This window comes from Vicugna pacos, chromosome 4 (assembly GCF_048564905.1).
Source record: "Vicugna pacos chromosome 4, VicPac4, whole genome shotgun sequence".
NCBI classification, from domain to species: Eukaryota; Metazoa; Chordata; class Mammalia; order Artiodactyla; family Camelidae; genus Vicugna; species Vicugna pacos.
Genome location: NC_132990.1, coordinates 15,545,098 through 15,571,861, shown reverse-complemented (window position 1 = coordinate 15,571,861; position 26,764 = coordinate 15,545,098). Strand labels below are relative to the sequence as shown.

The window sequence follows — 26,764 nt, the reverse complement described above, 5'->3', positions numbered from 1 at the left end:
TTCTAACAAACTGTGAGTGATGTGAACGCTGCTGGTCTGGGTGCCACCATCGGAGCAGCAAGGCTCTAGGGTAAAGCAGTTATAAATGAAAATAAAATAAAGAAAGCTGAAGGAGATGGGCTAGACTTTGAGGCAGGGTTAGCTGCTCCGTACACATTGAGCACACTTCCACTGTAGCACTTAACACACTATTGGAATCCTCCTGTCTGCTCTGTAGGCTGTGAGTGCCCATGCTTAGGGCCCAAGTGTCTGCTGCACTCAATTCAGACACTCAGTTCAGCTATGAGTCAATAAACGAATGGATCCATGAATGTCACGAATGAATGAAATTCAAGGAAATTGTTGTTGGTTAATGTATAAAAGTCTAAATGGGCTTGAACTTTATACTTCTTAATTGCTGGGCTAACTTCACATATTATCAATGTTGTTGGGATTAAGTATTTTATCTAGCTTGATAATCAGGCAAAAGAACCATCAGTACTACATACAAAATAGATGAACAACAAGGACCTACTGTATAGCACAGGGAACTGTATTCAATTTCTTGTAATAACACATAATGGAAAAGAATCTGAAAAGAAAAAATACATATGTATGTATATGTATAACTGAATCACTTTGCTATACACCTGAAACTAATATTATAAATTAAATACACTTTAATAAAAAAATTTTTTTAAAAGAACCATCAGGAAAGATTAATCCTAGACAGTAACTCTAGAAATATAAAGTTTAAAGAGTTCCCTTTACTGTAAAAAAGAAAGACCCAGAACTCCCTTCTCTTAAGGGAGGTCTCCTGTCTTCTGGGGACAGTAAATACAATTTCCAGTACCTCTACAAGACAACATCTCTTACAAAACAATCATGCTCGCCATATATTATCATAATGAGCACAGATTCTCTTTTAAGGATGCAATAGCGTTATACTTCTACTACTCCAGGTTTTTGATCTTCTATGTAATTAAGGATCACAAAAACCCTGCATTGCTTTTATGACATAATACAACAAGTTTTCCGGCTGGGGTGTCATATCAGCATCAGCTTGTACAATCAAGTCATGTGGTTTTTACATGGTTTATCTCACTGCGTGGACAACTGGAGATTGGATTTGCCAAGGAAACTCCAGTAGCAAAACCAGGTTTTATTGCTAGGAGTTAGAAACCTCATTAAGCCAGAAGGACCACTGAAAATTAAAGTTTCTTTAAATAAAACTAGGAAACATGTCCAAATTTGATGTATTTATATAACATGATTTTTTTTTTATATAAGAGCCTCAAGTTCTAATTCAGTTGGTCAGTTCAGGCCTGTCTTCTTATGATTCTCTTATTGTAAATTGGGGTATTGTTCCTATAGTCAGTACACATCTACTTTGAAACCTCTTCAGATAGGTTTAAAATGTTAATCCTACAGCTTAATGTTCAAAAATTTGGGTGTGGTTAGCCGTGATTCATCTTCTCAATAGAATATTAGGATTCCAACAAACATGGTGCATTACATTTATAATAGGGAAAAATACATTTAGGCATGTTTAAAAAAAAAAATCTCACTCTGATTTGATCAACTCGCCCTAGGTAGTCAGACACGTTAGTTTTTGTCAGTAATGGAATCCACCTATTCACAACTGAATCCTTCTCCTGGGGAGCCTACAGCATGCACTTTCCCTAAGGTTCTGGAGAACTTTTAAATCATTCTTTAATTAATGCTTTCAGCACCCCTGTGACCTCATTATGCTGTTGTTATTAAGCATCTTATTTTCTTGGTCCCAAGAGTTCTCAAATCAAATACACGTTCCCCAGAAGACATTTATGTTTTCTTACAGAAGAGTTGGTTTCCCATGCACAATATAAAACAAATGTTAATTAGGCTGGTGGTTAAGATGGCCCAGACTTTTCCCAAACATTTTCATATTTGGCAGCGTTTCACTTTCCTCTTCCTATAAGCCAAGAAGCCTAAGTGGTTAGTCTTTTTCATGGGGTTTAAAAAATATCTAGGTAAAAGCAAAGAAGATTCAGCATGGCTTTCCCAAAAGATATCCTTAGAAAAGCTCCCTTTATAGGGCTCTCATAAAATGCCATTGGGAGGTTCAATTCCTACAACCTCTCTGGAGGTCACCATAAAGCCCATCTATACCCTTTGAGTCACAAGTCATTTCTGGGAATTTTTCCAAATTAAAAAATCATAGATATGCAGAAAATTTGGATGTGAAAGCTTACAAATGTCTGTATCACACCACTGTTTATCATTTTTTTGAAAGAAATTAAACTATTTCTTTTTTAATTGAAGTATAGTTGATTTATAATATTACATTAGTTTCAGGCATACAACATCATGATGCAATATTTCTTACAGAGTATACTCCATTTAAATTTACTACCAAATATTGGCTATATTCCCTGTGCTGTACAATATATCCTTGTTGTTTATGTATTTTTTTATTTAAGTTCAGTTTACAATGTTGTGTCAATTTCTGGTGTATAGCATAACAGTTTAGTCATACATATACATACATATATTTGTTTTCATATTCCTTTTCATTATAGGTTACTATAAGATATTGAATATAGCTCCCTGTGCTATACAGTATAAACTTGCTGTTTATTTTGTATACAGTAGTTAGTATTTGCAAATCTTGAACTCCCAATTTATTCCTTCCCTTTAAATGTTTATCATTAAATTTGGAAAAATCTATCTTTCCAAAAATAGGTCAATCATATGATATCCAGACAACATAATTCTATAAACACTTTTTAAAAGCTTTAATACATTTAAAGATATGAAAATATTTATGATTTGGTATTGCACATAAACAAGTAGATAATGAAATAGCATGTCTAGAATTATCTCAATTTCCTAAAAACATACATATGTATTTGACTGAAAAGAAATAAACTCAAAAGTTAACAATAGGGAGTAGGGTATGGCTCAAGTGGTAGAGCACATGCTTAGCATGCATGAGGTCCTGGGTTCAATCACCAGTACCTCCATTTAAAAACAAACAAATAAATAAATAAACCTAATTACCTCCCTCCACCAAAAAAAAAGAATTAAAAAAAAGATTTTTTTTTAAAGTTAACAATAATTGGACGATAGGGTAGGGTGATTTCAAATTTCTTTGTATTTTTACGAATTTTTGTAGTTCTTCATTTATACCAAATGTGCATTGCTTTTGTAATTAGAATATGAAATGTTTTCCTCATTTTGTTCTCTTATCAGCATGACTATAGCCTTCGTACAGATGGAACAAATTAATCACTAGATTAGTAGGAAATAGATGGAAATAAATAAAAATCAGTGAACATAAAGTTGACGTGCTCTATATAGATTTGGCATTAACTTCTTATATTTAAATAAATTCCTCCCAGTGGATTCTCTACCAACTAGCTCCAGTTTCTAATAGCTGATCCTTTTCCTGAAGCAGTTCAATGATTCTAAGTAAATCGAAATGACAATCCCAGACAGACAAGGAAATAAAATGTGCAGAGGAAGCTGGCCTTGGCGGTATGCAGAGGGGTGGAAACCATGAAAATGAATGGATGGAGCTCTCCGGCAAAAGGATAATGGGAGAGGGAAATGCTATTCAGATAACAGCTGCCAGCTCCCCCTCCCGACTGCCACTCCCCGGCTGCCCACCCCTTCCCCCAGCCTTGATTCCCAGCCCACAGGAACGCTGTGGCGCTTGTAGCCTCCGTGGTGTTCTCACACCCCAAAAGCACAGAACATAAGAGGCCACTGTGTTGAAAGCTTGGGCCTCATAGAATAACAACAGTGCTAAAAGTGCTTAAGAATACCTTGCTACTTTTCATATCAATCACAGCATTTACCAAGCTGCTCCCCAACCTACTAGGAGGCACCAGGGCGAGCCCTGTGTTTAATTAGCTTTGGGAATCTTATGAGCTGTGCCAGACCATTAATTAGAGGCGTTGTTGGAATAAGCCTGTGATGTGTGTGTTGGGGAGGGGAGGGCTGGTTAGGTCACGGTCTTGGTAAACCATTTGCAAACGCACCTCTGGACAAACTTAAGAGAAAGTAGAAAAAAGTTAGAAGAATTCACTTCATACCAAAAACAAGTTTAAGGCAGCAGTACCCTAAGTTTTTGTTCAGGTACCCTATCTCTTTGAATACAAATCCACTTAATAATGCTTAAATTATTTATTCTTAATGCCAGAATTTTCTCATCTAGGCCAACAAAGAAAACTGATTTGTAGGATCAGGGTCTCATACGCAAATGCTTTTAGCCATCAGGTAGATAAAGGACAAATAGTGCGGGGACACCTGCACCATTTAAAGGGGGCAGTTATTACTCAGCACTAGCAGCAGCTGTTAATGTGGGGATAAAGACTCAGAATTGTTGGATTTGCAAGAGTAACTGGAAATAAAAAATTTTATGTGAAATCTGTGTATTTCTACTGGTTGACAACTAAAAAGAAAAATCAGTGCTTTCTAGGAGCAAACAAAAACATCTCTGAGGACCAAAATAGACCTGTGGACTGCCAGTTTGCAACCTCTGATTCAAAAGAACTAGATCTTAACATAGGATTTTTAAAGTGCATGTTACTAAATTTGTCTGTCTATGCATAAATGACCATCCAATGATCAGACTAGAAAAGAATCATGAATTTAAATTCTAAACTGCATGACCCATTGACCCTAATCAAGTTCCTAAATGCCTTCGGGGGTTGTTTTCCTCCTTTTATTAAAATAGGAATAACGTTTTATGGTTTTACAATTTAAGTGTTTTACCAAGAACTTACAAGAACAAATGCATTTATTTTCACACCTCAGAGTTACGAATGACTTACGTCTTTCAGGTAGTAAAGAGAAATGGAGGAAAAAAGAAAACCCACGTAGAAGTCAGGGGATGAGACTAGAACCCAAGAGTCCTGTCTCATGATTCAGCAGTCAATTAAGAACAAGAACCTTCTGGGGGGAGGGCATAGATTAGCAGTAGAGTGCCTGCTTAACATGCATGAGGTCCTGGGTTCAATCCCCAGTACCTCCACTAATTACCCGCCCCCCCAAAATTTAAAAAAAAACCATTTTAAAAATGTAAAAGAAAAATGCATTTTTGTTTAAAAAAGAAGAATCTTCTCTAAAGGGATGAGTAAACCCTCTAAGTTTACAAAGCCTATTAACTTTCCAAGTCATCATGTCAACAAATTACTATTCTAATAGTCCCGGCAAGACAAACTCACGTCCTCGCTTAAAACACATGGAAAGGAAATGTGTCAGGTTAAGACATCCTTATCTCACTTTAATAACTGCAATATTAACCACACCTAATCCAAAGTACATATTAAGATGAATAACTCAAACACTGTCCAATGTAATCAACATTCTTAGGTTCCCAGGGAAGACACTCTAACATTTACAAATTTGCTTTCCACTCATGGCACTTCTCGTTAAAAAGGTGACGTCCGGTCTGTGAGGAAAATGAGTCATATCAGGCCACTATCCCACCTTCTGAGGGACAAGTTGAAGCAGGAAACCATTGGCTTTGTGTGTGTGTGTGTGTGTGTGTGTGTACAGGAAAACCATGTATTTTAACACTGAAGGATCTCAACTTGGGAGCATCATTTTTTTCTAAATATTGTTTGCAATTTTCAGAACCATCTTATATTGGATAGTATAATAATTTTGCCATTTTTATGCTGAAATGATTCATAACTTACAGTTATCACTAAAAGTTTATGTTTTTCATTTAAAATCAAGCTTTTAAGACAGCCTCCAGGGGAAGGGTATAGCTCAGCGGCAAAGAACATGTCTAGCATGTACAAGGTCCTGAGTTCAATCCCCACTACCTCCATTTAATAATAAATAAATAAGTCTAATTACCTCCCCTCAGTTAGATTTCTGTTTATCTGCACCTAGCTTAACTTAATCTTGTTCTTACGTGCTCTGGCATACTTCATCTGACCTCAGGACTATGGTAAACTTCCAAACAATGATGGAAAAAAAAAATCACCATTGAAGTGAGGACCAGAAACCAGAAATGCAGAACAGAGGTGCAGGTTCACTTTAATTGAGTCTGATTCACCTTCTATAGTTTCCTCCTTTCTGTGTCTCAAATTCCCTGAACTGGAAACAGAACCGTGACTTTTTACCTATGCAGTATCTAGCGATGAATGCCAACTTCCTTTGCAAAGCTTTCTTCACATGCAATCCAAATCACAGAAAGCACAAACAGGTGTCTTCCAAACACATGAGAAGAGCCCTCATTTAAAATGCCAATTACAGCCAAAGGACCTTAAAAAAAAGGGCTGTTTATGAGATGATGAGCAAAGCAGTGTGGCTCCAGCAAGGGAAAGTGTCAGAGAATTGATTTTTTTAAGGCAGCCTTTCGTATTTTGCTTGACAAAAAGAGATGTTTCTAGACAAAAGGAGATTGTAAAATTGCAGTTCGGGTTTTATCTTTAGCCTCCGAGGCTCTTTCAGGAAAAGCACACCCTCAACCAGAAGGACATAGACTGGAATCTAACCCTATTTGCGAAGCTCTACTTTCATAATTCACTGCCCGCCATCAGGTCAAATGTGGTTATGAGAGAATTCTCCACTTCAAACCCCAAACAACCTCTGTATCAGCAGGTCCAGCCACACAGGACCTAGGACTCTCTTGGTGGAGTCCCTGATCTGACTCCTACACAAGATCAAAACCAAAGAATATTTACACTTTTCCATCCCATCATCTCCTCCCCATTCAAGAATATGCTCATTCAGTGATTTAATTGTTCTTCACTTTTTCTCTATAGTTGAAGGACTAGACAATTACATCTCTAAGTTATCATCCTACATTCAGCATTTTTCCCTCTGAATAACTCAAAAACTACAGAACATCCCACTGGATTAAAGGTAAGCATTGAATATCATTTAAAAACAAAAACAAAACAAACAAACAAAAAATACCCTTCAGCCAACTGAGGATTGTTGGTAGAAACTCTAGTCCAGAGATGGGCAGAGACACACCTTCCCAGATGCACAGCCAGGGCAGCCATCAGCCAATCAGAGAGGGGCTCTTTCAGAAGCTTCCCTAACTCAGCACCTCCGGGCCACCACTCCCGATGGGTCAGACTTGGTTCTCCAGATGAAAAGCCTTTGTTCTGTCAGGTGGCCTCCAAACCCTCAGTCCACCAGGATGCAAAAACTAAATTCTGATTACAGGCAGGAACATCTTCCGTTCTTCCTAAGGAGGACATCACAAGGAAGTAGGCACAAATCCTTTTATGAAAACCTAGTATTTAAGCCTATGCATTAAGATCAGCAACTCTCAAACACACTGTCAGCCCTCTGTGACAAAGTCCTCCACAGATAAAATGTTCCACTGGAATTTGGGCATTCGATTCGATAATTTTCTAACATTATCTTCTTTTTATGACCTATTTAGATCAGTGTTTCACGAAGTAAATTCCCCTAAACACTGGCTCCTCGGGATATTATTAAGTGTGATTTTTTTTTAAGTATGTGGTCAAATAAATTTGTTATATCATGGGTTATACAAGTTTAACAGGTGTCTTGCTGTAGGATTTTAGAGGCTTTTAATATGCTAATGTATACTGTGAGTCTACATTGAACATATATAGTTTTCTAAATTTCTTGAACCACAACAAGCTCCTTTCGTGGAACTTCTTGCAAAATTAGTGTTTGATGTAACCAACTCTGGGAAAACTGATTTGCGTACTGTCTGCACTTGAAGATGCTGTGGTGACATTGCTCTATCCCCTCTCCTAACTGCAGGATGCTCTGGTCCTACACACAGCCTGTCTCTGCATCAGGGTTCTCCAAGTTGACTTGAACTAGGAGCCAAGCTCACTCGGCATAGCCCCAGGATGCTCCCCACAGTCTGTGCCTTTGTCAATTATGTGATTTTTTGAAGCCTTGAGTCCTCAAAACTGTAAAATGGGATCTTGCAGGATTCTTTTGATATTAAGGTGAAACAATGAATGCAAACTTAGTAATTCTATACTTGAGACATGGTTAATGCCCAGTGTAGTATTAGCTGTGGATGGTACTGAAGGACTGTCTTCTACGTGTTGGTACTTACAGGAAATAAGTTCCATGGGTCCTGTTTTTTAAAGAAAGCAAATGACACTACCTTTCTACCAAAATAGACTTCTTGTAAGGAAAGCATGCTTTTTAAAAAGACACTAAATTAATCATTTCTCTTCTTATTTGTAGAGCCTTGGGGAAAAAAAGTTGAAAATCTTTTATTTCAACAGTATTTCTTCTGCTGCTCTTTAAATAACCTCGCTAGAAAGTTGCCGGTGGCTGACAACGCCAATTCTCTTCAAGTACATTTCTAAAAAAATTTTATTGGGTATCATCGACAATGTGCCCCATCATGCCAGCCCAATCCCAAGCCAACTAATACCAGCGCCAACACATTCTGATTATGAGACTTTCTCCAAATGAATCAAAAGCATGGCAGAGATGGGCAAGCTGTTCATCAAAGTAGTCCCACTACTTCCTGGGCACATGACTGGACTAAATAACCCTGGCATCCCTTGCACTCAGCTGTGACTATGTGACTAAATTCCTGCCAATGGGATGTGACTGGAAGTGATGTGTGCCCCTCTGAGCCTAACCCACACAATGCTTCCATGCACATCCCTCCAGCTCTTGTCATTTTGCTCCAGCTCGATGAAGATAAGCCCTGAAACCTTGGAAGCCACATGGAAGATGGCAGAGCCACAAGATGGAAAGTGTTTGTGTCTGTGATCACTGTTTGGAAGAAGGTCAACCACAGCTTAAGCACCTCCTTCCCAAATTTTACATGAGAGACATACTTCTATCATGTATGAGCCACTCTACATTTTTAGATGTGTTTTTTACAGTAGCTTTGGAGTATCTGTAAGCCGTAGGATTCTTGCAAAATTATGAAATACTGAGAAATTATATGTAAAATAATGACTCTAATCTTTGTGTGCCAAAGCAGACACTAGTTCATAAAATAACGAAATAATCTAGAACTAAGATAACACTGTAGCCCAGCTTCTACTTCAGGTAAACCATCAGAGGTGCCAAAAGTTTAAAAATGTTGTTGCAAACCTTGAAATACAAAACACTCATTCCATTTTAAAAATTCTTCTGTGACACAAGAAAAGTCCACCACTGCTTAATTTTAGTGACAAGAACCTCTTGACTCAGCCCATCAAACAACTGTGTTTTGTGGGAGTATAGTTAGTTTGTGTCAGAGTGCTGGTATGGACTGATATGTCTGACAATTAGACATTTCTGAGACTTTTTAGAGAACCAAATTGGAGAGAACTGGAGTTGTTATCTACAGGTTTTCATCTATATTGAGTAAATAACAGATTAGAATTTCTTCATTAACTTCAGAATTGTCATATTATAATGATTATATTCCATTATGACTTGACTACAGGCAATTTAAACTGATCCTAAAACACACTATTTTACTTAAAAATGTTAAAGTGTACAGGGATATGCATTTGTTATGTATCAGGAGGACACTCTCAGAAACTTAAGCCTCCAGCTAACCCTGGGAAATTCAAGCTTTGGTCCCAACCCAAGTCCAATTAAGTACATTATTCATTTTGTTGTCCAAAGTGTAAGGGACCTAACCCAGTCTAAGGACATCTAGTTAAAGATATAATGCCAAATGAGATGACTTACTGGTTATCTAAAAAATAAAGTGTTAATTCAGTCAAGACCTTATAATCCAATGGATTAGCAATGTTGTTTCTGCAAAACTGCCTTTGGTGATCACAAATGTGAGCCTGGACCCAAATGCATCATAAGCAACTTAGTAAAAACATCTCTTGAATCATCTTATTCTCTCTATCGCCGCTGCTTCTACCTTTATCTAGGCCACCACTACTGTCACCTGGCCTACTGAAGTATCCGCTCTCCACCAGGCCTCCCTGCTTCCATTCTTGCCCCTTCTCCAAACTGCTCCCTGCAATGAGTCCCCACAGTGTTCTCTTTAAAGCACAGGTCATATCACACCACTCTCTTGCTTAGCATTCTTTCATGTCTTCACTAGTGTGAGAATAAAACTGGGATTCCATCATGGCTGCCATGCCCTACACACTCCCAACATACCCCAGGACCAACCTCCCCATTCCCTTCACTCCAGCACATCCAATCTCTGTTGTGTCCCTTGAATATCCCAAGCTCTTTTCCATCAGAGCTTTTGAACATACTTTTCTCATTGCCTGAAATGCTCTCCCTTCAGCTCTTTACATTGCTGATTTTTCTTCATCCCTGAAGTCTTAATTCAGCCACAATTACCCTCTTGCCCTCTTTATTTCCGTCATAACACTTAGAACATCCTAAAATTTTATTCTTTATTGTCTGAAAATATGGACACTCTAATAGGACCTGAATCTCTTCACCTCTTTTTCTGTTTTACTACCTTGTTTCAGGCAGCATTTCATCAGAGATGAATGGATGGATGGATGGATGGATGAAATTATAGGCAGCAGATAATCTCAGCATTCTTTGTCCTATGGACCATCCATAAGAAACTGTATTATCACATTTGGCAACAAATGTTATTGCACTGTCTCAGTGGGGATGGTTATAGGACAATGCCAATTTCTGCTCTCTTAACTGCATCTCTCCTGGAAATTTATTAAGAAGTTTTAGCTCTGAGGCCATCCATAGATCAGTTCTCTTCTCAAGTAAAAAATGCTTGAGTTTGCAAAATTAATAGTCCCACGAGGATGTCTTAAATATTTAACTCTCTATAGCATTTGGGGACACAAGGCTATCTTTGCTTTGAACTTCAAGCTATCCAACTTATGAAGAAGCTCCTTCAGGAGACAAAAAAGTCCCCTTAATGTAGAGTAAAACCACAGGCTGCTTCCTCAGGTTCCCATGTCTAAGACTATAACCCTTAGAGGAAGACAGCAACTCCAACCTAAGACTGTGGAAGTCCAGCGCACGCTTCACTTTTTATTGATGGCACTGGCTCAATCCATCAAAATAGCTTGTTTTCCCAGCTCTGACTGAATGGAGGAGAGTCATGCCTACAGACAGTTTTCCCCAAAGTTCCTCTGTACATGTGATAGGAAACGCAGGATTGGATCTGGGCAGGGGCTCTGGAAATGTCTGGGCAGTCTCTTCACACTGGATACCCTGAGAATGCCAATGCGTGTAACTACATTTTTCCCCTCTTTGAGCCACGATGAAGAAACGCTCTCCCAATCCCAGAACTGATGAACGCCTTTCTGTAACTCAACACAAGGAAATCCAGCAAGCCCCTGCAGAAAGCCTAACAAGGAAATGCACATCAGCCACGTGACATCTGCCTACACAGAGGGAGGTTACAAGAGTCAGCCCTGCAATGCATGCGGTGGGGATGCCGGGATGGTTACTCCTGCAAGGAAGTTTCTGAGGTCTTTGCTCAGGAAATCCCACAGCACTCTCTTCTTGAAGGCCTGCAGGAGAAACTCTGCCCAGGACTCTGTACCAAGAAAAGCTTTGCTTCTACTGAGGATTTATCTTTGTTGCTAGTTTGTTTTATCTTTTGGATACTGTGATTACTTTAACAGGTCATATTTCCTCTTTGCTTCTAGAAAGCCCAGGGACAGATCTGCAACCCTCCACCATAATGACCCTGGACATCATAATAAGCATGCTTATGTTCAAACTGTGCCCCTGAGTTCATCTTGTTTTCTCTCAACTCTGATTTCTTTAACCATTTTTATTTTCTTGTACTGTATATATTTTAGAAGCTCCTTCAAATCCTTTAGGGAATGAAATAGGTTTTTAGTGTGTAGCTACCCACAGTGGATTTTACACCAAACCTTTTCAACCCTAGATCTTGTAAAACTACAGTGTGGCCTCAGACAGACCTGGGTTTGAATCTTAATTCTCTGGATTTCTAGCTATGTGAGCTTGGACAAGTCTTCCTCAAGCTTTCATTTCCTCTTCTGTAAATTAAGGATAATGACATCTACATCATATAGTGGCTATGAGAATTAAAGATAACTTATACAAAGAGTCGGTACTTAGTAACTCCTAAATAAATAGTATCTTTTATTATTATTAATAACTATGTAGATTGTCACCAAAGAATACCTAAAGGCTATGTCTAGAAGATAGAGGGACACACAAAAACATGGAGAATGTCACGTGACTATGGAGGCAGAGACTGGAGTGATGCATCTACAAGACAAGGAACACGGATGATTTCCAAAATAACCAGAAGCTAGGAGAGGCAAGGAAAGAGTCTTTCCCAGAAGGTTTAGAGGGAACATGGTCCTGACGACACTATGTTTTGGACTTCTAGACTCCAGAACCATAAGAGAAAAAATTCCTGTTGTTTGAAGCCATGTTGTTTGTTGTTTGTGGAAATTTATTACAGCAGTCCAAGGAAACTAATACATTCCCAAATCCCATAGCCCCAAATGGTAAAAGTGAAATAACCAAGCCAACGTCAATCTAGGTGACATCTGCCAAGAACTGAGTTCACAGGAGACATATGCTAGAAAAGCACAAAGGAGGAAAGAAAGGAGAGGCTTTGACATTAGACTTAAAGGAATTAATTCACCTCGCTGAGCTTCAAGTATCTTATCTACAAAATGGCATCAGGCCTAGATTAATGATGGTTAGTGGGGAATGGCTGCTTTAGAGTGCTGTGTTGAGAAGGATTGTGAAGCATTATCTAGGCAAACAGGTAGATAAAGGGTCAGAAAACTCTTCATTCTCCTCATGTGACCTCTGTGACCATCCTCTTCAGTTTTCTCCTCCACTGCCCATTCTTTAAATGCAGGAGATTCCTAGGTTCTGAAACTGGCTCACACTTCTTTTTGTACTCAACATATTCTCTTTAGATGGACAACCCACTAATTCTCAGGGTCTTAATTATCACCCACAGCTTCTACTGACACTTTCAAATCCCTCTCTCCCACCTGGATCAGTCTCCAGCCCTCATCTATCCAACTGCCAAATGGACAGCTCCACTTGGCTATCCCATAGACATCTCAAAGCAACTCATCTATAATAGAATTCACCATTGTTCCCCTAAGCCTGCTCCTTCTCATACATGCTACCTCTTAGTCGGTGGCAACACCATATACCTAGCTAGACCTGGGGCTTCTACCAGGTCTATTTCCTTTTTCTCCCCCTCCCACTACAAATCAATCACCAAGATCTGCCAGTCTTACCTCCCAGTTAACTCTCTTCTTCTCCACACCAACCATCACTGTCCTAACTCAAACTCCCACCAACTCTTGCCTTTCAAGACTCAGCTCAGATATCACTGCCTCTAGGAATCTCTGCAAGGACAGGGGGTACATATGCCTTTCCTACTCTTGTCCTCCTGGAATTTAGCATTGTCTTTATGCTCTAGGCAACAGATGATGATGATGATGATGATGATGATGACAATGATAACGATCATCACTGACCACCTACTATGTACCAAGCACTGTTATTAGCAATTTACATCTCCACGACCACCTTTTGGGGTAGTTACTCTTATTATCCCTATTTATAGATGAAGTACAGAAAGTTTAAGTGACTTGTGCAAAGTTACACAGTTCTACCAAGAGGTAGACCTGGTCTGAAATTCAATTTAAATTAAAACATACTCATAAAATAGTGAAACACACACCTAATTGTTCAATGAATATTTAGTGAGCACATGCTATGTCCTAAGCACTGGAGATGCGATGGAAAACAAAGAAAATAGGTAAATGAATCCATAAATAAATTAATTTCAGACGGGGGGAAGTCTCTCAGGAAACCTATTCCAGGTTTCTCTAAGGCAATCACTCTAGTCCTGAACTGACCTATGAATCTGGGAAACCTACTAGTCTTTATGCGCAAAATTTCAAGTAACTTTGTAGAAATATTAGGGGTGTCAAACTCAGGGTTTCCTCCTTTGCTAACGCCTTCCTCACAGAGCTGAAAAGCCCTTATAAAGTACCAGAAAGAGCCTGAGTCATGACATCCTCGCCTGGCCTTGAAGCAGAGTCAGCCTCCAAAATCCCCTTGCTTTTGGCTGCAGGTGGGCTGCCCCTCTCAATGGAGGCAGAGCAAAGGAAGTTCTGTACTTGCACTGAAAGATACATCGATGGCCTTGAGGTCGGAGGACCTGGGTCTCAGCCTGACTTAACCCCAAAGTTGCACTGTGACCTTGCATAAGACACTTCACCTCTCTGACTCCAACAGTCTATCTCTAAGCATCCTTCCAACCCTATAGCCTATGATTTAGAGTCTGCACTTCACAGGCTACTTAGGGTCAGGAGTGTTGTCAGAAACAAAGAGCCCCCACCCAAGTCCCCATGGCTCTAGATTATTCCTGACACCACCCTCAAACCCAGGCATTGCTCACATTGAAAAAAAAACTCTAAAATTTGGGGCATGTGAATTTTCTAAGAAAAGCTCACTTAAAATTTTGCATAATAATGCCTTTCTTTGTTCTTCATAATTGTCAGGAAACCTTATGACCACATGCAAACTGACAGTAATTAAAAGAAGACACTGTCCCCATTTCTGTCTGTTATAATATTTACCCAAGACAAGAGGACATCTCTGTCCATCACTCACTCCACTCCTGTGGTTTTTCCAGACTACAGGCATACTCGGATGTGGTCTGGGAAGAAACCCACATCTATTCAGGGGGTAAAGGAGAGAGTTATTCTGGTAGGTGACCTCTCTCATCTGAATGTTTGCCACCATCTCAGAAGTGAAAGCCCCATTAGGGTTCAGACAGACCAAGAGAAACAACAGTGGAACAAAGATTTAGATGGAAGCTGTTCTGTTAATCCCCAAACTGAGACTAGGTTTTACTGATGGTATATATTTATTTACTTAAATCCTTATTCCACCATTTTAAATGTCTTTTTCTCAGGGATCATTTTCTAAAAGCTCAAATTATTCCTGTGGAGGAAGTGACTATGTCTATTATCTGAAGCTGGGCTCTAAAAGAGAACCAGGGGTAAGTTTGCAAGAACCTCTATAATGGTGATACGACAAAATGACACTTACCGGGAGCACCTAACACAAAGAAGTGGCAACATTCAGGGAGAAGGGGGAAGGTTTTGGAATCTCTTAGCAGTTTTGTCAGAACAAGTTAATACCAAAAAAAAAAAAAATCGCATGGCAGACACTGAATGTCTTTACATAAGAAACGCGATGCATACAAAATTGAACGACACATTTCTTGCCTGCTTGAGGGAAAGATGTATGAGTCAATCAAACTACCCAGAACTCAGTAATAGCAGCACAGTAGAGGTTTGACAGTGCTCAGGACCCGACCAGCCTCAGGGAATCCCAAAGAGAAGATGATGGAAGTCGGTGGAGGGGGACACTGAATGAATGCCTGAGCTGCCATCTCTCTTTCTGTGAACTCCTTCAGTTTCCCCAACACCTGACTTTGTCCTCCCCATATCTCTACAGCAGAACAAAACCACTGAATCACTTCCCTGTCACTGAGACATGGCTTCATTATCTTCTTTTGGCAGTCATCCAGAAATAATTACTGAGCACCTACGACACGCAGGGTACTATGAAATGCACCCCAGATCTGTCTGGTCCAGGTCCACTGTGCCATTTAGCCTGGGTTCCATATTCTTGAAGGGTTTATAATACAGATTTTAAAAATTACGTCCAAGTGATGTCACATATACACTCACAGGGATACACTTAAGCTTCAACTTCAAAACTTATCACAATTTTTATAATCCTGTTTTGTCAATTAAAAAAAATGTACCAGTCTCCCTACTCCCACGCCACATATCACCCCTGGAAGTGGTCCAGGTGTCTCTCCATATCTGCGGGTCCTGCAGGTGTTCAAGAACAAGCAGCTAACAAGCCAGCAGTTGCACCTGTACTGACAGACCTTAGCGTTTCATGGGGAGACAGATCTCAAATAAGGACATACCAAACTGGTAACTGTAGCTACCGCAGGGGAGGAGAGAGGCATGAGGTGAGGCAGAGCTGGCAAGCAAAGCTTTCACTTTACCTGAAGTGTTTAAATTGTTATAATATGAACATATCCACGTATGACTTGTCACTTAAATCGCTACATCGGGTACATCATTAGGAGAAGAACAGCCAAGGAAGGGACCAGAGGACCAGGGGAGAGGCAGACCCCAAGGCGGGAGGCAGTGGGAATGAATGAAATGACAAGCTGTTGGAGCTTCAGCGTTGGTCTGGGCTAACAGAGCTGCACACGACTTTGTGGTGACCGTGGTCCACATGCCGTAGGGAAAGCACTGCCAGGCGTGGACACAAGGCTTCCCACCTCTGAGCTCCCTCCTGGGCTCCATCACCTTCTGAGCCCGCAAATGGAATGGCTTACTTCCATGTCCTGAGTAACATGGATGAGCCACATGTGACTCTCGCCCTGGCTCAAAACCTGCTTTTTCACACAGAGCCATGAATCTTACCACCAGATGCCAAATGCCCGTGAGCTGAATCACAGCTATGTCGTCTAGACTGAAATGTCTCATCTCCATTTTGTAAAAAAAAACTGGGTCTTGCCCATGACTGTCAGCCTCGTAATCCACCTTTACTTCACACTGTTCCACCAACAGCAGGGCAGCCCCTGCTCATCAGCTTTCCCTCGGAGGAAAGCCCGACCACAGAGTAATCATCTAGAGAAACAAGAGCAGGTATCAGGGGACAGTGTTAGCACGTGAACGCACAGCTCAGAGTAACGGACTGGGCAGTTGTGACAGACAAATTCTGGGATAAAAACATTTCCTTACACTGTCATTCTTTTCAATTTTCTGATTGTACTTTGAGATAGAGTTGGATGGCATGGCTTTTACAGAACAGAGGCATGACCGATGACTGATCACCCAATAATGCTTCTGACCAGAGCAATAATGTGTGAGAGAATACGTGTGTGTGTATGTACTATTTTGTTTTCGTACAGCAGGTGCCCCCTTCAAAGTGTGCACACTTATTAGGGAGGTGTGCACACAGAAATGCAATCGAATGTATGTCTGCACAAGGTGGACAGCTAGCAGAGGAAATGCTTCCCATAGAGGACTCCATGTCTAAGTTGTGCTCTGACAGCACAGTGGGTAGGGTTGCCAGATAAAATATGGGACACCCAGTTAAATTTGAATATTAAATAAATAATGAATGATATTTTCATATAGGTACATCCGAAATATTGCATGGGTGTTCCGTATTTTTATCTGTTAAATCAAGCAATTCTAATGGTGGAAGAGGGGAAGACATGCATGTCAATCATCTTTCCTTTTTTGTCATGAATACTGTCAACATTATCATCAATTAACATTTACAGCCCATGAGGAATGAGGTGAATGCTATAGGGAAGACCTATGAATTATTCCTGCCACCTACAATACTCAGAACGAACATGACTGTTCCTCCAATTGTGGATGCCTTGAGATCATACATCTCTCCTTGAAGACCTAGCCCCATGATCGGCATGCAGTAGATGCTAAAAACACAGTCTTGAATAAATGAGGGTGTAATATGGAATGACAATAAACGAAATTTGGGGTGAGGAGGGTAAAATGACAAAATGTTCATAGCAGAAAATACAGGGACCTTCAAGATGATTGACAACAGCCAGATCTCCAGCCACCTCCATCACCCATGGACAGAACCTTTTAACAAAGGAGTTCAATTGAACCATCTCTTAGCTTGCTTATTATGACTGAACTATCTCAAATAAGTGCGAGGTATGCTAAGCACCATGGGTGGCTAGGGAGAATACAAAACTGGGAGATCAACACTTTCAGCAACTATTTATTTTAAAAAGCCAAAATTAAGGAGGACAAAGCATTGCCCAAAAGAGGACCAAGCAGTTCTGACTGGGACAATTCAAAAAGCCTTAGGTATAAGGAGTTGTTTGAGGTACGTAAGATGGCCTGCCCCTCAGAAGAGCTTTGCATTTTACAGACTCTGTGTGTCTGTGCGTGTGTATAAACCTACACATATTTTTTTAATGAAAAGTTGCAATTATAGTACATTGAACTCCCATATTCTCTGTATTATTCTTATCAACTGAATTAGAACTGAATCTTGGGGAAATTTCACATCTCCTTTTAAAGTACCCTAGAACAGAAATGTTTAAGTAAATAAAGAAGTATTGATCCTACTGTAGATGCATAATATTCCTTCTTTTATTTAATGTACTTCATTTGAAAACAGTTTGATTTATTAAGTAAGAAACACTTGCTGCCTATAGAAAACTTTAAAAATTGAGGTAAGTAAAAATACAAAAATAAAAATCATCCATTATTTTTCCAGTTAGACTTTTATAGCATATAGCTCAATATTTATAGCATATATACTTCTGGGTTTTTTTCTGTACATGTACGCATATGTTTATATTTAACAAATATGGTATCAGATTCTATATATTATCACATAAGCTTGTTTTTAAGCTACTAAGTGTATCTATCCGAGTAACCAAATATATTCCCATAACATAACTATTTTGGGGGGGAGAGGTAACTAGGTTTTTCTATGCTTTTATTTATTTATTTATTTATTTTAACGGAGGTACTGGGGATTGAACCCAGGACCTTGCACATGCTGTACTACTGAGCTATATCCTCCCCCTAGCAACACAATTTTTAATGCTTGCACAGAAGTTTTCTACTGATGGTTTCCTTAACCAAGTACTTAGTGCTGAACATTTAAACTGTTTTCAGCTTTTAACTGAGATGAACTTCCTGACAGCTAAGTCTTTAAAGACATCCATCATTATTTCTCAGGGATAAAATCCTAGCAGTAGCACTGCTCAGTCAAAAGATCATGTACATTTTTAAGGTTATTGATACGTATCACCATCCTTCTCCTCAGGAAGGTTGTGTCAATTTATAAAAGGGCCCATTTTCCTAATTATTTTCCTAACTTAGTCATCCCACAAAATATCTCTGTGAATTCAGAATTCATACAGAGAGAGCATATAGAGTAACATATGTAGTAAGTTTTCTTTTATAGGGAACCAGTCTGAAAAGCCAGGATTTTAAGAGGTCTCACTTGTCTACAATTAGCCTTTGGTGCAGCCAACTGATTTAGACAAGAACATTTCAAGCCAAATTTCCAAAGTCAACCATGTTTGTGGAACTGTGGTTGTTCATCATTCCAAAATGACTTTATTGAAAATTAATGCATTTATTTTTTAAGGTGATAATTAAGCTAGCCTTGTTTAATAACACCCCATTTCACATTCCTGGAGAAAGAAATGCTTTTTCTTTGGCCATAACCAGAAGACAGTTATTTGGTCAAACAGAGTGAAAACCATCAATGATGGATGGCCATCACCACCACAGTAATATTGGGCCAGGTGTGAATTAGCTTGGCTAGAACAGTTGATCATATACCTCCTCAGTGGAAAACAAACAGGAACCAATAAGGCCCTACTGTATATATACAATGAAATATTACTCAGCCATGAAAAATGAAGTAATGCCACTTGCAGCATCAATGGACCTAGAGATTATCATATTGAGTGAAGTAAGTCAGAGAAAGACAAATATTATATGATATCACTTACATGTGGAATCCAAAAAAAGAATTCTATTTACAAACCAAAACAGACTCATGGACATAGAAAATAGACTATAGTTATCAAAAGAAAAGGGGCAGGGAGAGATAAATAAGGGATTGGGGATTAACAGGCACATATTACTGCATATAAAATAGATAAACAATAAGAACCTACTGTGTAGTACAGGAAACTATATTCAATTTTTTGTAATAACATATAATGGAAAATAATCCGAAAAGAAAAATATATATGTATGTATATGTGTGTGAATCACTTTGCTGTACACCTGAAACTAACACTGTAAATCAACTACACTTCAATTAAAAAAAATTTTTTAAAGGTCCTACTGTATAGCACAGGGAACTATATTCAGTACCTTGTAATGGCCTATAATGAAAAAGAATATGAAAAAGAATACATATTTGTATAAATGAATCACTGCGCTGTATACTAGAAATTAACACAACATTTTAAACCAACTATACTTCAATTTTAAAAACAGGAAAAAAAAATCTTTAAAAAAAAAAAAGCCATGCACAGAACCTCCAAGCAAGAAGGAAAGATAGCCAAGCAAAAGTTTTAAAATACTGCCTAAGCCATATCTAAGTTTTTTTTTTAATGCATGATACTACAAAAGAGAGGTCAGTGAGACAGAAAAATATTCCCCCACATACAACCCCCTGGAGGACTTCTAAGAAGGAGAACAGCGGCAAACAAAATGCTTGGCGGGGATGCTAAATGCTGGTTCAGGTTTAACTAAAGGAAAGGCTAGTTGGAGCGTTTCAACATTTTCTAAATGGCAACAGAAAACTAAGCTGCTTGGCCTTCTATGTAATAAGTGCTGTGCTCAATGACCAACTCTGTTTTTCCTCTTTTTGGAGACCCCAAAAATCAAATAAAAAGAAAATTTCCAAATATAGGAGTTTGATTTTAACAAGATTGGAAAAAATCTAAGCTATGTTATGTTCTAGTGGCCTTGCAATCAAATAATCATAGTCATTTGGCCAATGTTTATGATTAACTCAATGAGAGAAGATGTTTGGTGATAGGGCCAGGTACAAAAAAATATTTTCTTGGAAGATCTCTCTCTCTTATGTAATAGCGTTGCATGAGTGAGCAAGCGTATAGAGTCACAGCTTTCAGTTCTTTCTGAAAGAGTCTGCATCATCTTGTTCTCACGATTCTGTGGTACTGGGATGGATCATCCAGGCATCTAAGATAATGCAATGGTAATGCTTTGCTCACTTTTCTCAAAAACAAAAAACAAGGTAACATTTCCAAAGCCAGCGTAGTCACCTGAAGTCAAAAAAGCCTCAGAGGCAAAGGAAAGGGGCCGAATTCCTGAGAACCATGAAATGATGAATGAGAAAACTCCTCCCCACTAAGGATCCTCAGGTGTATAAAAGGCACATGGAAGAATACGCAAGACCTAAAACATCACCGTCAACGTTGAGTCTTGTGGATTTTTCAGCTCGGGACAGGGGAAAAAAATGCCTGATGTGACTCGAAAGTGTCTGTGGCCAGCGTGCCTTGTGGGTCTGTTCTTCACTGGCATCTTCTCTCTGGACTGTACCCTGCTGAATGTTTACCAGAGGAAAGTCATCTGGCAAAACCTGAGACTCCTGAGCAGGATGAGCAACTCATTTCCTACAGAATGTCTAAGCGAAAGCAAAGCTTTTGAGTTGCCCCTAGAGATCCTATCTGATGCCCAGCCTCTGAAGAGGGATATCAAGGAAGCCTTCTATGAAATGGCCATCCAGGCCTTCAACATCTTCACTCAAGACACCTTCCAATCCACTTGGGAAGAGAAACACCTGAGACAAGTTCAGATCGGACTCGATGAGCAGCTACAGTACCTGGAACAATGCTTGGAAGAAGAGGAGGAGGAAAATGAAGACATGAAAGAGATGGAAGAGGAGGAGAGGAAACACTCCAGAGATACGGTCTCCCAGCTGAGTAACCTCGAACTGAGGAGATATTTCAACAGGATAGACAAGTTCCTGAAAGATAAGAAATACAGTCACTGTGCCTGGGAGATCGTCCGAGCGGAACTCAAAAGATGTTTCTACTTCTTTTATAAATTCACAGCACTACTCAGCAGGAAATAAGGTATATTCTTAGAATTAAAATTCCATTTCTCTCCAAAAATCTCCTTTTCCTTCTCCTCCTCCTTCATCTTCTTTTAAAGGATTGTTTGCTTTCCTAGAAGCCTCCCCTCGGTTGCATTGGTGGTAGTTTATGTAATGCTCACTGTTTCTAAAGTTTGACCTTACAACATCATCCCCATTCACCTGTCTTAAGAAAGCTGATGCCAACCATCCCCTGGGTGACCAAGCATCTTGTTAGGAAATCCTGAAGACACTATAAAAGGACTGAGACTCCCTCTCCATCTTCTACTCTCTGTTCCTCTTTCCTTTAGCTATTTTGTACTCGCTTTGCTCCGTCACCTTTGAAAGCCACCAAGCCCATGGCTAAAGGATATGGATCAGAGAATATTGCAAAATGTAATACCTTAAAGACTTAACCCTCTTGGTGCCAAGGTTATTAATTCTAGGAAAGTTCACATTAAAAGGGCTTATACAAGCTCCCATAGAGTTAAAATCCTTCCTGTCTCCCTACCCTCTGAAAAAGCAGCAAAAAAAAAAAAAAAAAAAAGGAAAGAAAGAAAAGAAATTTCTGGTCCATATGCTTCTCAATTTGTTTTGTTTGAAATTACACTAAGTTTGTAGGTTCGCATTTTATTATTTTAAGAGAGTGAAGATCCACAGTAATATTGGAGGGTTGAGTTAGATGACCAGTAAGCTTTTGTTCAAACTTTGAGAGCCTATGATTCTAATGCAGGAAGCACAGTTCATTCCTAACGCATATTAAATTTTGACATCTAAAGGCATGGAAAATGCCACAGAAAAAGGTAGTAAATGCCTTGCATTATTTTTTGTTTATTTTGTGCCTGAAATGAAACATCTACAGTCAGACATTGGATTTTCCCAGAGGGCCACTTTGTTTGTTAATTTAACTAGTCATCCTAATAACACATGACACTTTAAAATATTTTACCTTTTTGAAAGTTATTCTGTTCCTAGATTACCCAGATTATTTACTTAAATTTTCTGCTATGGTCTTGCATCTGTATTCATTCATCTTCTAGCTGAAATTAATTTTCTCTTCCTCTCTCTCTTCTCTACCCCATTTCAGAATCATCTACCTTCAAGCAAGAATTACCAAAGAGATTGTGGCCATTCGAATGCATCAAAGAGGATGAAATGTACCTGGCTGGGCCCCTGTAAGGCCTCCCCTGCTATGGCTTTAATAGCATGCTGCTGAACTGTTTAGATTCAAGATTCATCCAAGTACAGGGCTCAAACGGTGTGGTCAAAAAGAAAAGTCTTGTGATAAAACTGAGGTAAATTCAGTCCAAACGTTAGAAGATGCTTAAAAAAACAAGAACTAGTGGTTATCGGGGAGGATCATACAATAAAAAGAGTTAGTATAATTCACTTAGTAAAAAGAACTCATCCATAGTTGTTCTAAATTTTTAAAGAAGCATTACAAGTTACAAAGGAGCTGGGGCATGCAAGCTACTAAGTAGAAAGTATACACTTGATATTCTCCATGAATTTCTCTAATAATGCCTTCGTGTGGTCTCCCTAATAACTCTACTGGGACCATGTCAGTAGTTACTTTAGTCATTAATGGTTGCAGTCTTGCCAAATGTTTGCAGTGCAAGAGGGAAGAGAATTGGCACTTCAAGTCAATAAAGATTGTCTGATTGTACCAGCAGGCGCAGAAGTCAGAACGGGATGCTTTTATTAAAGGCACCACTGGTCAGAAAAAGAGCGTGCTCACTGAAAAATAGGTAAGGACACAAATTGGTATAAGCACAAAGAAAAAGCAAAAGACAATATGAAAAATGTTTAATCTCATTTATGATTAAAAAAATCAAAAGAAGATAATGATACTCCCCCTCCCATCAGTCTGGCAAAGATTTTTTTAAAAAGAGAGAGAGCAATAATATAAAGTATTAATGGGGTGGAGAATATAGAGGAAAATATCCCTTTGTGTATTGATGGGGAGAGGGTAAACTGGCACACGATTCCTACGGGACAATATGCCAATCTTAAATATCCCAAAAAAGTGTATTAACTCCTTAGACCTAACTATCCTATCTCCAGAAATTTATTCCAAGGAAATAACTGAGTAAGTGTGCTCGATGGGGCCTTATTTGTAATATTCCTCCTCCTTTTGTTTTAATTTTCACCTCTGTATTTTCTACTTTTTCTACAATGGTGGGGAGGGGTTATTTTTAATTCTAAAATTGAAGAAACTGTGCAATCTTATCTTTCACTACAATTACCCTGTTTTCCTTACTGGGATAGGCTGGGACAGGCAGTGCCCTTTCACTTTGTTAATGATGCCTTTGGACACTTCTTGAGCAACCTGGGTCCTTCCTGCTTTTCTCCTGCTGCTGCTGGAGATTTAAAGGAATCCTTCCTTGGGGAATCATTTTCATAATAAAATGTTTGTAAAGTGCCTTCTGGTACTTCAACGATTTTGCCTTTTTTCTTTTGTTGGTCCCACTGGTAATACCCAAAAATCACTGCACAAAGTGCTCTATGTGTCCACATTCCTGTGCTTGTGTCCTTTGTTCTTCTTTATTAAGTGGAAGCACAAAAGTTCTAAGTCCACTAAAGAGGAACTCCTGGAACTCTGCAAAGGCAAATGCAGTTTCCAATTAAAAAGCTTGAGTGGGTACATCAGTCACAGCGTACAGATGGAAGCTTCCTTTCTCCCCTCTCTGGCGGCAAGGATCAAAAGGTGGAGGATTGAAAAAAAAACAGAGAGAGAGAGTACAGTTGAGTCTCCTTGGAAGAGGGACTGATGGGGAGTCAGCCAGACAGAAAAAGTTGGTACTAGTATATGTTAAGATTATGGCAGGTATAGATTCCAACAGGTGCACAGACACCGTCTCCTCTCACAGGCAAAGGGACTCTCCGGGCACCATTTGGCGACCCTACTTTCTCAGAGTGGCTACTATGCTTTTGCCCTAGGTTTTTTTGTTTGTTTGTTTGTTTGTTTGTTTTAGGTATAGTTGGTTTACAATACTATATTAGTTTCAGGTGTAAGCCCTAGCGCTTTGATAATCCACAGTCACTAAGAATAAGCACCATGTGTAAGTATTCAACTTAATAGGAGAGGCAGAGAAATAGGGCCACCTATCACCTCCCAGGCGCACGCACAGGCCAACTCAGAGCCTGTCCTCAGACACTGATTCACAGGGACTTGGAAACGTGAACACAGCCCTGGCGGCGTCTGAGCTGTGTACAAGCCTGCTTTTTCTAAATGCTGGTAGGGGACCTGGGACTTAAACTTGGAGCCCGACTCTAGGTTCACTCAGGAGGGAGCCACCTCACCCCTATTTCTAGGCAAAGTCTTGAGGCTTCTTAGGTCACTTCCGCCTCCATTCCCTTTAAGGCGACTTGCCTGCCCTTCAGCCCTTGGGAACTCGCAGACCTCAGAGCTGTCTGCCTACCAGACTTGCCCTGATCCCGTCCCACTGCCAGGCAGCGGCCCAGCCACACGCCTTTAGGCAGAGAGAGGTGGAATCCACTGGAACTCACCAAAGGACACCCCCAGATTGGGGCGGAACCTCGCTTCCACTCCCTCGAAAGCGGCGCCCCTCTGGATCTGCGCTCTTTGCGGCGCAGTTGGGATAAGATCTGAGAAATGTGCCCTGAGCCACAAGCAGCCGAGGAGGCGGAGACGGAACAACTTTCCCTCCGCCCAGTAACCGCAAGGCTCGGGTGGGGCGGCCCCGCTGGGGTTGGGCTCCTCTCCTTCCCCAGCCGGGATCCCGGGCGCGAGCTGGCCGGGTGGCTGGCTTGGGGGGCGGGGGAGGAGGACGAGAGGGGCTTCTTTCTCTCTCAATCCCCGCCAGATGTTAGAAAGGCAAACAATAGGGACAACGCGGAGAAACAAAAGGCCATTCGCCACGATCTCAATCGGCTCTGTCGCGTGGTCCCGGCAGGGAGGACGTCAGGGAGGGGTCAGGAAGGGGGGGTGAGGGGGGATCTTGAGGAGTTTGGGGGTCTCTGGTACTTACTTGCCAGGCGCCGAGAGTCGGCCTTTTACCCTTCGAGAGGGGTCCAAAGGCAGGGAGGCGGAATCAAAGGAAAGTTGAAGGGTTTCCACCTCCTTCCTCGGTGCAGGGTGAAGGAGGGGCTGGGATTCCAGATGTTTGACAGTTGTTGGCCCAAGGGTTTAGCAGGATTTTACACACCCTCTCCCTCCGCGAAGCATCAACAGTCCCCGGCGCGACCTGGCCGACGAAGCGAAGTTCCCCTTCACAGCCCCAAGCCGAGCCTCCTCCTTCAATATTAAGACGCCGTAAACGTTGTCCCCCTGCCCAGGCGCACTTCTGTAAAAGTTTGTCTTCCCGCCACCCACAACCCAGCACGCACCCTGCAGTCATATGCGATTCAGGATGGGTTCGGAGACAGACTTGTACCCCGAAAGAAGATCGATTTTTATTGATATATCTTTTAAAATCAAGGCCCGGGAACCCAGGGTCGGGACTGGACTCTTCTTGTTCCTGCCCGGGTAGGGCGCGGAAGGAGCCGGCCAGAAGCCAAGACGCGGGCAGGGGGCTGACGCAGATTCCAGCCCCGGAAGCCTGAGGAGAGCGGGCGGGGAAACAGGGTCCGCGGCCTCCCGCCCCCCTGTTGCACCCGCCCCCAGGTGCGCCCCGCACCTCTTAGCCGCCTGGACGCGACCCGGCGTGAGCGGCTGCGGGCTGCGCCACCTCCCCTCGCTTGGAGCGGCTTCTCACTCACCGTGGGGTTTTACCTTCAGCCCCGGGGCCCTGTCGGCTCCCCTCGCTGGGGCAGCGGTAGGCGGCGCGGGAGGAAGAGGGTGAGCTCGGGACAGGAGGGGCGACGCTCGCGGATCCAACGAGGGGCTCCCGGGCCAGCGCGCGCGGTCTGAGGGAGCGCGCGGGCGAGCGAACGCGGGGCTCCGGCCGCAGCCGCCGCGGCTCCTCAGCAGCCCCCACAGGCACCCGGCGCGCGGCTCTCGTGAGGGGACACGAGCGGAGGCCCCCCTGGCGGCCGCCCGCGGAATGGCAGCTCCGTCTGGGAGAGAGGTCCGGTCACCTTTAGGTCATTTTCCATCCAGAAAGTGGTGGGGAATGGACAGTCTTAGCGGGGCCCCCAGCCCTGCGGAAAAGACGTTAATCCTCCGGCCATGGCGGCAAGGAAGATACCAGATCTGAAAGGGTGCGTTTTAGGTCCACCATGGCCACATCCCTGGCACCTAGAG

The 26,764-nt window shown here is 41.1% G+C and overlaps 2 protein-coding genes across 3 annotated transcripts in view; one reads left to right on the top strand and one right to left on the bottom strand.

Moving 5' to 3' along the window:
• The window catches only part of MOB3B (MOB kinase activator 3B), a 172,076-nt gene extending 145,579 nt beyond the window's left edge, over positions 1-26,497 (bottom strand). For both annotated transcript variants that reach the window (XM_015248062.3, XM_072959279.1), the window contains exon 1: positions 26,281-26,497. The gene's annotated coding sequence lies outside the window, so the exon portion shown is untranslated. The remainder of the gene's footprint in view (positions 1-26,280) is intronic.
• On the top strand, positions 20,941-21,558 carry IFNK (interferon kappa). Its single transcript, XM_006214486.3, has one exon. The coding sequence runs from the start codon at positions 20,941-20,943 to the stop codon at positions 21,556-21,558; it is 618 nt and encodes a 205-aa protein (XP_006214548.1).
• Positions 26,498-26,764: the final 267 nt, after the last annotated feature.

Coding starts and splice junctions, on each gene's coding strand:
- IFNK (XM_006214486.3), top strand. CDS start 20,941: ATGCCTGATGTGACTCGAAAGTGTCTGTGGCCAGCGTGCCTTGTGGGT.